General features: G+C 36.6%; 2 protein-coding genes across 3 annotated transcripts; both read right to left on the minus strand.

The window, feature by feature from the left end:
- Positions 1-1,223: 1,223 nt before the first annotated feature.
- LOC109236946 (ribosomal RNA small subunit methyltransferase H) lies at positions 1,224-8,421 on the minus strand. The gene is made up of 5 exons (XM_019403184.1): positions 7,968-8,421; positions 7,377-7,628; positions 3,581-3,649; positions 2,489-2,681; positions 1,224-2,306 (listed from the first exon to the last, which is right to left on the minus strand). Exons 1-5 carry the CDS (start codon positions 8,361-8,363, stop codon positions 1,882-1,884), a joined length of 1,335 nt encoding a protein of 444 aa, XP_019258729.1. The 5' UTR covers positions 8,364-8,421; the 3' UTR covers positions 1,224-1,881.
- Positions 8,422-9,821: 1,400 nt separating this feature from the next.
- On the minus strand, positions 9,822-13,834 carry LOC109236947. Of its 2 annotated transcripts, none has more exons than XM_019403186.1 (5): positions 13,721-13,834; positions 13,543-13,635; positions 10,623-10,693; positions 10,417-10,503; positions 9,822-10,338 (listed from the first exon to the last, which is right to left on the minus strand). In XM_019403186.1, exons 2-5 carry the CDS (start codon positions 13,601-13,603, stop codon positions 10,066-10,068), a joined length of 492 nt encoding a protein of 163 aa, XP_019258731.1. In that variant the 5' UTR covers positions 13,604-13,635; positions 13,721-13,834; the 3' UTR covers positions 9,822-10,065. The 2 variants fall into 2 exon arrangements, with proteins under 2 accessions (XP_019258731.1, XP_019258732.1); XM_019403187.1 differs by having other exon boundaries at positions 9,868-10,338; positions 13,713-13,834.
- Between the last annotated feature and the right edge of the window lie 1,933 nt (positions 13,835-15,767).

Below are 15,767 nucleotides of genomic sequence, written 5' to 3' on the forward strand. Positions count from 1 at the left end.
GGTATGAACCCGAAACCCCCCCCCCCCCTTTTGGGGTATGGGGAATTCTAAACCTGAACAAATTAGATACCTGAGCCGAAACCTGAAAGAAGAAGGAACGGAGAAGAACTAGTTCTTATGTTGGTTGTCTTCTCTTTTTTATATACTTGCTCTTTACGTAATTAATAACGTTATTGTCTTCTTCTTTTTTTTCCTTAAAAAGAATCCTATTTAGACTCTGTCTCAACTCGGGAAAAACCAAGAATTCTAAAAGTATAAATAAACTACTAGTTTAAACGCTACCGAAAAAATAGACACGGTAGTTTTATTTATAGACATTATTATTATGTTTACAACAGCAATATAAATTTTACAGAAAAGTGGGAATTTTTGTTATTTCGTGAACATTTTAACAATATTTATTAACATTGAATTTTTTACCATCATACGAGGAAAGAAATTTTTTAGTATTGAAATTTGGAAGCAGATGTATCCAAATATTGGAAAAAGAAAACATTTCCCCCACATCGAAATTGTCTATTTTACAAGTTTCTTCAAATGAATACCTTGGCTACTTTATGATAAAAAAAAAAGTAGTCTATATATCAATATATTGCTACTTTAAGATTTTTTTTTTTTTTAAAAAGAAAAGAACACCTTGGTTACTAGTATAATTAGGGGCCGTTTGGTTTGAAAACAAGTTATGTTGAGATTAGTTATGCTTTGATTAATTATATTGGAATTAATTATGTTGGAATTATTTCATTATCCTGAGATTATATTGCATTAATCTTGAGATTGTCAATTTTCATGTTTTATTCTGGAATAACTTATCACGGGATTACCATTTTACTTTTTAATCTTGGGAGCTATGTAACCAAACAAAGGATAAGTGCGGTGCTAGATTTTTATCCAAAGATTATATTTATTCATCCATCATTACCAAACGACCTCTAGTATTAGCTATTCTATAATTATGAAAAGTTAACGTTTAAAAGCGAAATGTAGATTTGCATTATTTCTGAAATTGGTAAAAAAAAAAATTAAAGTAAATTGAAAGGAGAAAGATAAATAAATTCTGGGAAATATAAAAAGTAACCGTAAAATTATTGTCTAATAAACATGACATGCTTTTGCTGTTTAACATCATTAATGAAGTGAACTAACGACAGTGGAGGTATCTTTTGGAGTGTGAAATGTGCCCAATCCACACTAGTTGTTTGCATCAAACCAAACAAAGTAACTTTAAGAATCACCAATTAAAGTGAGAATATATCAAGAGCCTCATGCTATGAATATACAAAGCTTGCACTGAGGCACTTGCTTCAAGTAAAGCATAGATCAAGATCCTCATGCTATGAAATTGCATATCAACAACATGGATTTCAAATACTCAAACCCTTGGGATAAATTAAGCTACTAGGAGTTATATTTTAAGAACTTGAAATGATAGTCAAATCCCTCGACGTGTTACATTAGGTAGAAAAAATACCTTTCCTCAGTCATAAGTCCCCTATACAATAAATATGCAGTTTGGGCATCAGCAGTAGCCTATGGAGAGATTGTTGTGGATGTAGGACATCAAGCGAACCTTCACGCTTTATTTCCGGTCTTAGCTGACAGTTGGCAACGGTTTCTTGATACACAATGATGGAAAAATGTGATGATAAGCTGATTCGAATGTGATAGCCAATTGTTGAATCATTAAATTGTATGATAAGTCCCCAGAAGAGATGGGGACTTCCTTGAGAGGACAATTATGCCTGATGAATAAGTCCAATCAAGAATAAGCTGTGGTTACTTAACTTTAGATGTTGAAACAATTGGTAGAGCTCCTCATCTTCGAGAGCAGAAAATCTCCTCAAGGTCCGCTACGCGCACGTCTATGACATCCACCTTTCTTCAGGCTTTTTGGATCACTCTTAGTTTAGCACTCCGACTGCGAGGATTTAATGCCTCCTCCTTTTCAGATGGTGTTATGGGTCTCTTTGTAAGGATAGTTCCATTCTGTCCTTGTATCACCTGTTTTATCCATGCTTCTTCTTTAACAGTATCAAGATTAATTTTCCTCAACTCACGCAAGCACTTCCCTTCTTCATCTTCAACTCCACCTCCAGCAACTTCACTGCTGTTCATAATATTGAGAAATGCCTGTTTTACTATTCTGTCCTCCAAACTGTGGAATGAAATTACGGCAAGCCTTCCACCAGAACTGAGAGACTCAAAACAAGCATGGATGGAATCATCCAGTGTCTTGAGTTCATCATTAACAGCTATTCGTAAAGCCTGAAAAACTCTAGTTGCTGTCTTAATCCAACCTTGCCTTCCTGCTTAAGCAAGGAACCAAAGTATAATCACATTTCCATAGACAAGCATGTGCAGAGATTATTAAGTATGAAAAAGTGCCTAGCACACCAAACCTCGTTTGTAATGGTTAAGAAATTCATAAAATTCCACAGACAAAGTTAAGTTATGAATAGAGACAAGGACACCTGGAAGAGATAATCACCTTTAGTCCTAGAAGTCGAATTCTGAATAAGGTCTACCAGCTCACTGGTAGAATGTAACCCTCCATGTACACGAGCCTTAACAATTCTGTTTTGAAGAGAGTACCAATTGCTTTCTTCTCCATATTCTCGTAGAACTCGTCCTAATTCATCAGCTGGCCAAGAATTCAATATGTCTTCAGCTTTCAGAGTTGCCTGTCACAGTCCTGTGTCAGTTAATCAAGGAAAAATCCATGAACCATCTTTTCCACATCTATGAACTCTGTATAGAGAGTATAGGAGGGAGAAATGTCTACTGAAGTAGACATCTTGACGTCAAACAAATAGTGATGTCAACAATGAAGACTCAAATAGGATGTGATCGCGATGACTGATTATCCCAACAAGTTCCCCAAAGAAAACCACACCAAATTATTATACCAACTACAAGCAGATATACTTAACAGTTACAATTACAAGGAAGAACGACAAATACTACCGTAGATGATGTTTTGTGTATGTCTGTTGTACAAATTTTCACCCATTAAACCAGAGGAATACAATCTCAAATTCAGCATAGTTTACCAAAGAGCAAACATGAATCCCGTAGAATTTAACCATCCACTAAACCAGAGGAATATAATCACAAAATCAACATAGTTCTCCAAAGAGTAAATATATAATTTTTTTGAAGCATGAAAAGAGTAAATATATAATTTTTTTGAAGCATGAACGAATATGCAATGCAGCATAAACTAGTATCAACAACAACATCAACAACAGCAACAACAACAACAACAAGCCCAGTAGTTTCTCACAAGTGGGGTCTGGGGAGGGTAAGATGTACGCAGCCTTACCCTACCCCTGGAAGGGATAGAGGTTGTTTCTGATAGACCCTCGGCTAGAGAAAGACCGAAAAAGAAAAGGTAATTGCAACAAGTAGGAATAACAGCAAGATCGCCAAGAATGCAGTCAAACTCTAGGTAGTAAATAGTCATCTATGAATAAAAGATATCATACTAACACTAATGCTAGCGAACTGAGCATAAACTAGCATCAGAGCTAGAGAAATAAGAAGAGTGTCAAATTTCACATAGAATCTGGAAATAAATTACCTTTGGATTCATTCTCATGTCAAGAGGTCCATTCTTCAGCACGCTAAACCCTCTTTCAGCATCATTTACCTGAATAAAATATGGAATAAATTCAAGATATGATAATATAATCAGAAATCAGAATCCTGATAGTCTCCAAATATTACTCCAACAGATGGTGATGGATATAGATTATACATGTAATTTCATATTAAAAAAATAAGATTTTGAAATAAAACATGAATAAATTATATTTTATTCTCGTCTTGTTTTGACAAATCTTGCAGGAAGAATATATGAAAAAGAAAAAGGAAGATAAAGCTAGAAGTCAAATGGAGAGAAAGATAGTCACTTTTGCCAATATCCCATATTGGTCAAAATATGTTCATCCATAGAGTAGAGAAGACGTCAAGTTGCCAATATGAGATGTGGGAAATGAAAGAAAGAAGCTACTTTCACCAAAGTAATCTCACCGATGCCAAATAACCTTACTTTGGCCTAAGTAGGAAGTAACAAAGCGCCATCTTTTCCTATAAATAGCAAGCTCGCAATGTAAAACATATATCCAATCTTTTGCAAGACACAAGAACTAGTCTTGGTCTCTACTTTGTGTTTTTCTTGTAGTAAAAATTATTTCCTTAATCTTTTAAATATTTCTAGTCTTTTAAAATCCAATTTAACTTTTCATACTCCATAATGGAGTAATTTCTTTCTGTTGGGATAGTTGATGAAGTTTGATATATTTTATAATACTATCTCAGTTTTATTACATTCTCGGCTTGAAACTTTCTATGTACATTTCATACTGTGTAGGAATGATAGTTCTTAATTAATCTATTATCATGTCTACATATTTTATCTCAAAGTTATTCTTATATTAATTTTATAGTTCTCATAGAGCACAATTAATATATAATAACTAATGAATAAATAACAGAGGGAAAGTAATTTTTAGCAAACTATTTTTTAGGGGTCGTAATCTTGCTTGCCTCAGTTTTAATTCTCAAGGAGGAATTGTTGTAGGCAAGATTATTGATTTATAGTAAAAATATTCTCACAAAATTTTTACTACTTTTAGCACAATTCAAGCAATAAAAATATTTCGTTTAATCGTCACTAGTTTAGATTCAATTAGTTTACATAACCTCACGGAGTGTTATTAATTGGTTATTTCTTAGTGAGAAAAATATAATTGTATTAGCAATAAGCATTTTTATACTTCCTTAAATATAATTAACTCCATGGGAATCTTCCAATATCCAATTCAATCTCTAGCCACTCATTTTTCTCTTGTCTCTTACTTTTTTCATTTCTATGCTTCCTTAAAACACCACCAATCACTTGAAAAAAGTCCCAAAAATAAGCTCAGACCAAAGTGAGGTGCATCAAAGACGAGGACGGTAGAGTATTGATGGGAGAGGCCCAGATTAAGAGGAGATGGCAGATTTACTTTCATAAACTTCTAAATGAAGAAGGGGATCGGGATATTGTGCTAGGTGAATTGGAGCATTCCGAGAGTCACCGCGACTTTGGGTACTGTAGGCCTATCAAGGTTGAGGAGGTCGTGGGAGCTATGCCTAAGATGAGTAGCGACAGAGCGACCCGGCCAGACGAGATTCCGATTGAATTTTTGGCGGTGTGTTGGAAGAGCAGGCTTGGAGTGGCTGACTGGGCTGTTTAATGTTATTTTTAGGACGAAAAGGATGCCGGATGAGTGGAAGTGGAGTACGGTGGTTCCGTTGTATAAGAACAAAGGTGATATCCAGAGTTGTAACAGATATAGGGGTATCAAATTACTGAGTCATACCATGAAAGTTTGAAAGATGGTGGTCGATGTGAGGGTTAAGAGGATGGTGTCTATATCCGACAACCAGTTCTGGTTCATGCCGGGTCGTTCCACTACGGAAGGTATCCACCTTATTAGGAGGTTGGTGGAACAGTACAGGGAGAGGAAGAAGGATCTGCACATAGTGTTTAATGATCTGGAGAAAGCGTATGACAAGGTTCCTAGAGAGGTTCTCTGGAGATGCTTGGAGGTAAAAGGTGTGCCAGTTGCCTACATTAGGGCGATTAAAGACATGTATGTGAGCTAAGACTCAGGTTAGGACAGCAGGAGGCGACTCAGAGCATTTTCCGGTTGTTATGGGGTTACACCAAGGTTCTGTGCTCAGCCCGTTCTTATTCGCCCTGTGCTGGACGCACTAACACACCATATCCAAGGGGAGGTGCCATGGTGTATGTTATTCGCCGACGACATTGTTCTGATTGATGAGACGCGAGTCGTTGTTAACGAGAGGCTGGACGTTTGGAGACAAGCCCTCGAGTCTAACGGTTTCAAGCTGAGCAGGACTAAGACGGAATACCTAGAGTGCAAGTTCAGCGCCGAGCCAAGGGAAGCGGGCGTGGATGTGAGGCTTGAATCACAGGTCATCCCAAGTAGAGGCGGTTTCAAGTACCTTGGGTCGGTTATCCAGGGGGTGTCAAGATCGACGAGGATGTCACACACCGTATTGGGGTGGACAGATGAAGTGGAGGTTAGCATCTGGAGTCCTGTGTGACAAGAGAGTGCCACCGATATCAAAGATAAGTTTTTTAGAGCGGTGTAAGACCGGCCATGATGTATGGTACTGAGTGTTGGCCTGTTAAGAACTCATATATCCACAAGATAAAAGTAGCAGAAATGAAGATGTTGAGGTGGATGTACGGGCATACTAGGATGGATAAGATTAAGAATGATGAAATTCGAGAGAATGTGCGCATGGCTCCCATTGATGACAAGATGAGGGAAGCGAGGCTCAGATGGTTCGGGCACTACCTTATAGCACAATTCAAGCAAGAAAAATATTTCGTTTTAATCGTCACTAGTTTTGATTCAATTAATTTACATAACCTCACGTAGTGTTATTAATTGGTTATTTCTTAATGAGCAAATATAATTGTATTAGCAACAAGCAATTATTCTTTAGAGAAATATATATAAAAATTGAGATTTTATTATGATAATATTACCAGGTGAATTCAATGATTCTCAACTATTCTTAAATATAAATCTTCCTAAAGTTATTTGTTTTAGTTCCAGCAATTTATAATTTTAAAACCAACTTTTCACCAATTTGATTCTCTCAATTAGTAGTAAAATATTACAAGTCTGTAGCATAGATTAACCAATCTCTGTGGGACGATATCATAAACTATACTAGAATTGACAAAGCACGAGCAGAAATATCATATACACATTGAGCTCGTCAGATGGTTAACTAGAAGAAATCTCATTCACTGAACCAACCATGACATGAATAATCAGTTCTGTTGAAGTGTGTAATCATCTGGTCTAAATTAGAGAAAACACACTTTTATTTATTTAATTGTCTCTTCGACACGCCCCTCTCACATGCGAGCTTCATTTTTTCCGTTGGCCATGCACATGAAAATTTGATTTTTATAATGGTGGCGGTGAGACTTGAACCGAGGACCTCTGCCTGCTCTGCTACCATGTTGAAGTGTGTAACAATCTCATCTAAAAGCTAAGCAGTTAGAGAGAATGGACTTCTATTTATTTAATTGTCTCTTCAACAAGTTCAAATCAAATGCAAAAACAACTTTAGCCAGGAATGGTAACTCTTAGGGTTCTGAGAACTTAATGTTAATTAAGTCTTTTTTTCTCATTTACAGCCAATTCATACACAAAGAAGAAGATTGACACGTTGAGGCACAGGAAGCAGAAAGCTAGGAAACAGAGCTCGGAAAAACAACATTTATCAGGCAAAAAAAGGTTTAAGTTTTGCAATGGTCTCTAAGATGTAATTCGAGAGCAGACCTGCATAGATGACATACCCAAGTCCATCATGATCCCATCAACACCACAAGCTAGCTGGTCGTCTGCAACTTCACTAAGCACGGACTTGACGTCCTTAAAATTTTTCAAAAAGGTATGCACTCTCAAGGCAGAAGCCGTGTCACAAGAGTCCTTATGTAGGATACCCTTCAGCTGAGATTGAGCAATTTGATATGCAATGGGATCGACATCAAGCCCAACATATACTTGCATTTCGGAATGAGCCTGAATTATCTGTATATACATGAAATTTGACATAATAGAATCACTACCTCAAAATAAATCAGGCAAGTAACCAAATTGTACCTGCTTGTTACATTGTCCAAATTATATAGTTAACACAAACACAAAGTACATTTACATTGAAACAACAAAGTCATTTCAAAGTTATGTTCCATGAAACAACACGAACGTAACGAGGTATATTTAACATGATATGACTTAATTTTACTTATTTACCATACAAGCTAAATATCTAGAAATTAAAAAGATTGCAAATAAGAAATTATCTCGTTTCAAAAAGGACAAAAAATATAGAATGAAGTACAAGTGTAGAAGCAGGAAAGTACTAACAGCAGAGGAATGGCCGGCGGCACCGAGAGTACAATCAAGGAAGGAACGGAGAGTAACGGAGGCGAAAACATCCAAAACTTCGCCGAGCAAGACAGGGACATGGGGGGCAGAGTTGTCATTTCCATAGTGCTTCAGGAAGGTCTCCTCATCTAGCTCTTTCTCCGACCGAGTCCTCCGCTTCACTTGTGAAAGCTTGTTGTTGTTAATTACGCTACTATTACTGGTCTTTTCCACCTTTTTTACTTTGTTTTTCCGAGGTTTACTGTGAACTGAAGCAGAAGCGGATAAGCTGTTGCCGGCGTGGATACGGCGGAGGTGGTGGAATTTGAGCGGCGGCGATACCGGTGGCGGAATGGTGGAAGAGTGAAAGAAAATGTTTCGGATTAACCTTGCCATTGGTGCTGCTGCAGCGGTATTCCAACTTGTAACATTACACACAATTTGTAAACCACTTTTTTTTTTAATTAAGAGATGGTCAAATTTACTTTTGTACTATTTAAAATTGAACAAATTTGGTCATACTTTGGATCTAATTTTAGCAAAAAATTTGTTTTAATCTTGACTCCTAACAAAATTTTCAACCAAAAATATAATGAAAGACAATTTTAAACCATAGTAAAAAATATATCGGTAAATTTGGACATTTTTGCTTGGTAGCTTATGCACCAATTTATTCAACAATATCCTTGGAAACTTTTCTTTTTAAACTGAAAATTTTAATTCTAGAAGACAAGTACTAACAGCTTTGTTTGGATGGTTGTTACATGTTGAATGTTGTATTATATCGTATTGTTACTTCAAATACAATGTTTGTTTTGATTGTAATTAAATATTATTGATGTCGTTAACTCCGTTATGTAACGACGAAAAGTATCACTTTATGGAATGACCGATTTGGTGTTATCGCGTCATTATCTTATTTTTTTCTCTTATCTTGCCCTTTTTTATTATTACATAATCTTATTTTATCATTTACCATACCTTTTTATATAATAATATCATCACGTACCTTACTTTTTCTTTACAAATATTGCGAGTTTGTTTTTCATGTTGTTGGTACATGATATCATGAAACGACGGCAAACAATACAATTTATCCAGACATTATATACATCAAAGTGATAAAGTATAATACAATACAATACTATTTGATACACTTTGAAACGACACATAACAACCGTCCAAACAAGTTGTAAATGAGAGAAGCACAACCGGAGCTTATTGCAACTCCTTTTTTTAAAGACTAAACATACACTGACCTAATGACCAATTGAAGAGTGTATGTGAATATAATCCACTTCTTCTCCAAATGATTGAACAATGTGAAGTTTGAAAATTACAACAACAAAAGATATATCCAACTCACTTCCAATTGCCGTGAATATTTAGAAAATTCATAGCCTTCTAGAGTAAGTTTCTGGATAGCAAAAAATACTCTTTTCATAAGCACTTTTTTGGTTGGAGTCAACTATTGGCGCTGCAGTAATCAGAATCTAATAAGACATGTATATTGTTCACTGTTGAAAAATGTACTTGTCAAAAAGTAATGAACTCAAAAGTTTGAAAAACAGCACACACCTCATCTGTTACTCTAAGACTACATTACCGCCAAATTTCACCGTTATTTTGAGTATCTTCAACTAGTTGTGTCTGCAGTAACATAATTTCTACCAATTTGCCAGTTTCTAAATACAGCAGCATTCTCTCACAAGAGAGTAGAAGCAGAATAGTAACAAATCAAATATTCAACCAAAAGAAAGTGAAAACGCTGAACTTGGAGCAAAATCACGCTTACTCCAAAGACGAAGAAAGTGAAAACACTAACTTAGAGCAAAATCACGCTTACTCCAAAGATGAATTGACCAATTGACATCGTATTGCTCGATAAAACACATACAAGGGATGTCAGTTAATGCTCACTTTCTCTTCCACCAAAAAAGTGTTCATCCATTAAGCATTACTATACTCATCATCAGAACACAGAAAATTCAGGAGACTACAACAAAATTTTAACATATTAGAGATATAATCTACTACACTGGAATCTAAAGCTTAAAAATACAAAGAAAACAAGGAGGTCTCGCCATTTATCCCATGTTTAATGGCGCTTCTTACCAGGACCCTTTTTCTTCTTGCCCTTGTTCTTTTTACCACCCTTTTTCTTCTTCCCTTTACTAGCAAAAGACTGCTCTGCATCGAATGCTTTCGGTGCTTTCGGTGCAGAAGGTTTTAATAAGTCCTTAACATCAAGCACCCCATTTCTGAAGTGACCTTCAGTTGACTTCAGTACCCTATCCTCAGGTCTGCGCCTTCCCGCTGCTTTTCTTGAACTGCTACCATTGTTTCCCCCAAATCGTCCAAGTATCAAATTCTGTAAGACAAATAAGTTAGCAACTTATGCTAAAGGACCTTTGAGTGAGCAAACTTGGAAGAAAGCAGAGTTTTCAACCTCTTCTTGTATTTTCTCCTCCCTTTCCTTCTGTTTCTTCATCATTACTCGTGCAACACTAAGTGGTAACCTCTGTTTCTTCTGAGGCTGCCGCAATTACCAGGAATATTATTAACAGATGCAGAAAATATTACAGCATTTATCAACAAAAATTGCAGAGAATATTACTATAGCCAATGTTATTCTTCATAAAGGCTGTGCCTCACCTTCCCACCAAGCGAAACTATTTTCTTGTTCTCCAACTCCTTTTTCTCTTTCCATGTCATATGTGCGGAGCCTGCGAATAGGATAGAGAACCTAGTCAGTGCCAACCTATCCAAGAAAATAATCAAGCAATAAATCTGTTCTCATAAGACAGCATCCCAATTAACATCAACTAAAATACATATACAACATGCCATACATGAAAAGGGTCGGTATGTGATGAAGTGAAAGCTACGGAGCTCGATTCTCATCCCTCTTAGACAACCAAGTAAATTACAAAGTAAAGATTACCATATTTTACGAAAGCTCCTCCCATCAGCAGAATGTTGACACCCGGATAGGACTAGTATAAAAGTCAAACAGCCAAGTCTCCAGTTTAGTCATGCTTAGAAAACTCTATGCTAGAAAAACTACTATATTCAACGATACTAATCAAGTACATCCAGTTCAACTGGAAATCTAAAAGTGATGAATCTGTTGCATTTTAATTTTGGTAAGGTACTCCTATGGGCTATAGCTGTCTAAACAGAGACCTGGGTAGTGAAGCTGTCAAAGTCACAAGAAGAAGTGAAGAACAAATGTGTTGGCACTGGAAAGAATTATGATGGATATAAGTTTTAATGCCTAACCGGATGTAATATAAACCAAGGAAGACTGAAGAAAATGAAAGAATACTATATTCAATACTACGGTGTATAGGAACCTTCGCCGACTAAGTTACATGGGCTACCTTCTTTATATAAGATGGTGGATATCATTCTTCCTCCGATATGTAAATACGTACAACTTCAGTTGCTTTGTATTTGAAGGATAAAACTTACAGTTGCAATGTATGAGATGTTTATTATGCATTATTTTGATTGTGTGATCAACCTGATAATTAAACCAATGATTTTTTGCTCTTCTCAAATTTCTGGTTCAATGAATGGTTTGGGTTTTAAACATTCGAACAGTTGATCGTATCTATGATGAGATAAAGACCATGGGTTGTAACGATAAAAGCAATACACAGCCAGTGAATCAGTGTTATCAATAGTCACAATCTAGAATCACAGCATTTCTTTCTTCAGTAACAATGATTGTTTATATTGCACTGTCCACTTGTATTACCATGCGTTAAGATGTTGAAACGTACAGAAAAGGAATAACTAAAAGCTTCGATGTAAATAATGTCACCAATGAATTAGAGTAGGAAAGCTACTTAATAGTTAGTTAATTTGTTGATTAAAAGATAATTTTTGCTGTAAATAAGAAGTACTAAGGTAGCTTTTACTTTTCACCACTAAGTTATCTCATTAATGGGAATATTCACATTCTCTCTCTTTCTCTCCTTTTCCTCTCCTCTGAAAATTATCTCTCATGTAGCTCTTTTTTATTGGGACAAAGTAAGAATCTCAGCAGTACTAATAATTTCTCGAACATGTCACCCTGCCATGGAGTTAAGATGCATGAAATGTGTCTACTCTAGAGTTGTGTCAACTGTGACATGACCCTGATTATGCCAACATAACACTTCGGTCAAAGAGAACAAAATAGACTTTTTTTCTAATGATGGTTCTAAGCTATCACATTGGTCAAATAATTTACACTCTAGATTACTGAGGAAACCCAAGATTAAATCAAGAAAAATGTCACAAAAGCCGGTAGATAACTGAGAACCATTATCTTTCTATGATAAGAAACTGAGAACCACTATCTTGTACCCCATTGGCCACTTATGATAGCAGCAGCCACTGCCTGCTTCTACCTCACCTTAACAAACATGAGTCTACCCCATATGACCTACCCACCGCCCAACTTCAAGCGCACTGATGAATCCTCACCCAGTCACCCACAGCCAAAAACAAATAAACAATAGCTGGTCAGCCTGATTAACTTGCCAACTTTCACTTTTACGTGTTTAGAAATCTCTTTCACATTCCAGTTTTCATCTAGACAGCTAGGTGTCATGAACCCCCAGCTTCAATGGATCATCAAACAAAGAGTCCGTTGTAGTCTACACTTGTGCAAAAACAATTGACTCACATGAATCAGAGTTGATTATCTCTTTTGGCATATTTATTGTAATGATTGATCCAATGTATTGACTGTTAGCTCTTATAGTTTATACCTCCCTAACTTGGCAGCATCACTGTCCTTTTCTTGTATCTTTTGTCATGCATTTGAGTTTCCCCCGTCCAAATGAACATGATGTTTTGACAGATATGATTGCTTTTATGGATTAAAGAAAATGGCTCGAGCACTACCTCTATGCCAAGAAAAAGTGGATGGCACTCTATCCATAAACAAAGTAGTTACCATCATCTCGGGTAAAGGAATGTAAAAATTGCTTCATATGGCTGGTAACCAGATTAAGAAAAGACATTTATCACTGAGCGTTGGGGTCAGTCCTAAAGGAATTGGGTTCTGAGATGTTTGTATTAAGCTCCTTCACGTCGCTACTCAAGGATAATGTTCTCGTGGAGAGAAAAAAAAAGCTAAATTGTACCAGCCTTGACCTCAGCTCATTATTCCTCTACCCTAAATATCCTCCTCAAAATTTGCAGGCATTCACTAGTTAGAGAATTTTATCACATTTCAGAAGGTCTAGACTCTCGCAAACACTTTCTACCATTCAATTCCTCCCCAACCTCATGCCCGGTAGACGTGTATAATTAAATGACTGACCTACATTAGCATAATAATTCATGCAAGACGCTATCATATGCGCATAAAACTCAGCCAAGTGCACTTAAAGTTTCAATCTTAAACAAGAGAATATACAAAAACCAATTGAATGTTTTACTTTAACAAATCAAAAAAGAAAATGTCAGCCAGTTTACAATTTTAAAGGATCAATAGGATGTTAGAAACATGCTCTACAAAGGTAAAATACACATGAACTTAGGTTTTGGTCAAGTCGAAGTAAGACCTACTACTTACCCAGATATTCGACCTCCTTCAGGATCGACTTAAAATCCATCTTTGGTTCCTTCATGTCCATATTTGGCCAAATCTTATTTCTTCCTTCTTGCCCTTCAAAATTTATTAGTAAAACAAATCAGACAAATAAAGGATGCAAAATTAACTTGTAAACATGAGACGAGAACTACAATTTCACCGGAGAAAATTGAGAGAAGCAATTTCGCCGTTCAATCGCCGAAGAAGAAAAGGTTGAAACTTGAAACCAGTGTACAAGGGTTTTTGGCTTTGGAATAAAATATTGGTTTACAAAAATAATGATAGTTTATATGAGTCCACCAAATTATATACACACCAGGTCCTCTGTGAGTTTCCATGAGAAGCTAATAAAACAGTAAGTAAATAAACAATGAGTTTTTACATGGAAAAATCCATGCTCAAGGGGATAAAAAACCACGACCTACACTGGTGGGATTTCAACTTTACTAGGAGCAATTTTTAAATTACAACCTATGCAATCTAGAAAAACTCTTAATCCCTCGCTAACTTGTAATACACATGTTACAAGCCATTTTGCAATACACCTATTATAAAGACTTCAACTCATGACTAACTCTAATCACGACACAAACACTAAGGGTTTATGGTTTTACAAGGGGTTACTAAGCAACGCTTCTAGATAAGCAAATTAGAAATTACAATGAAGAACAATTACAAAGTTACAACTCAACTAAGGACAACAAGATACTAGATTTAGGAACTGGTCCGTAGTAGTGTTAAACTTTGTTCTTGATGCACTTGAGAATTGAATGCTTGATCTGTGAACGGTTGGAGTGCTTGAATGCTCATGTTGATTCTCAAGTGTTCAAGTGATGTTTTGTTGTAATACACTAGTTAATACAACTTGGATGACATCACTTGAATGATGTAATCACTTGGTTAGTCAAAGGACAAGTGACTGTAGAATTGTGCTGCACTGTTTCTGTGTACAGTGCAGGCAGTCACTTTCCAGCTGTACACAGTTGACTTTGTACTGCTGTCACGGAAACACAAGGGTATCAGGTCCCTGTGGTGATTCTCTATCTTCTGAAATTGTAGCAGTTCACATTAGCCGGAGTCCGTTGATTTGCGATGTGTACCAAGTGTTCAGGTTCCTTATCTGGTTCTTTGACAGTAAGTTTGTTAGATCATCAAAACATAAAGCTAAGACATTGGAAACCCATCAATTTCTCCCTTTTTGATGATGACAAACTTAGAAATTGATAACCCACGTTTAGAGCAAAATTAACCAGATGAAGCAACAGGAACTTCACAAGTTCCCCCTGACTCTATGCTTCCCCCTTAATCAGATCCATGTTTCAGTTCAATTATACTTCCCCCTTTTGGCATCATTAAAAATACACAAGCAAGCAATCAGCATAAAGAAGTCTAGCCTAGCTAACTCATGCCACATATGTGCACACAACATGATAGAAAAGAGAAATAGAGAAACATAAGCATTAAATAGCAAAAGAAGATAGTTTTTGATAAAATATATGCCTTTGCTATACAGCAAAGGCAAAGATTGGACTGTTTTCAACGGGAGCAATACAGGTGCATCCCATCCACATCACAAAAAGAAATAAAAACAACTGTCATAGTCATCAAAACAAAAACAGAAAATCCAGAAACTGGTCACTGAAAGGGCTGCCTAGGGGACACTAGGAGGAGAGGGCTTGGAAGCTGCAACAAGGGTGTTGAGAACTAGATCTATTCGGGCATTCGCCGACATTTGCTCGGTGAGCAGTTTCTTCTTTGGGTTCTCTACTTGTGCCCTGAGATCAGCATTTTCTTTGGTTAGACGAGCTATCTCCTCATTTGACCCTGGGGCCCCTTGGGCCTGCTGAGCTTCCAGGATAGCGTTCCTTGCCTTCAACTTTCGAATCTCCTCAGTTGCACTGTTTTGAGCATTGATGAGCTGAGAGATTGTCGAAGTACTGCCTACCTCTCCATTCTTTTTGATACACTCACATTCCTCCAAAGTTGTTTGAGAGAAGGTCTGCTTCTTGGTCCCTACTTTGCAATGTCCCAGTATCACTTTGAAGAACTTAAAAACGTGCGTAAGAAGAAACCCATATGGAAGACCATGGTTTCCATCCTTGAAAGTCGCCACCTTCTGCATATGCTCAATCATGATGGCAGGCAGGTTTACCGCTGTAAATCCATCCAGTTCCTCCATCAGATACAAGTCAGATTTGGAAGTAATA

The sequence above is a fragment of the Nicotiana attenuata genome, unplaced genomic scaffold, assembly GCF_001879085.1.
Source record: "Nicotiana attenuata strain UT unplaced genomic scaffold, NIATTr2, whole genome shotgun sequence".
NCBI lineage: Eukaryota > Viridiplantae > Streptophyta > Magnoliopsida > Solanales > Solanaceae > Nicotiana > Nicotiana attenuata.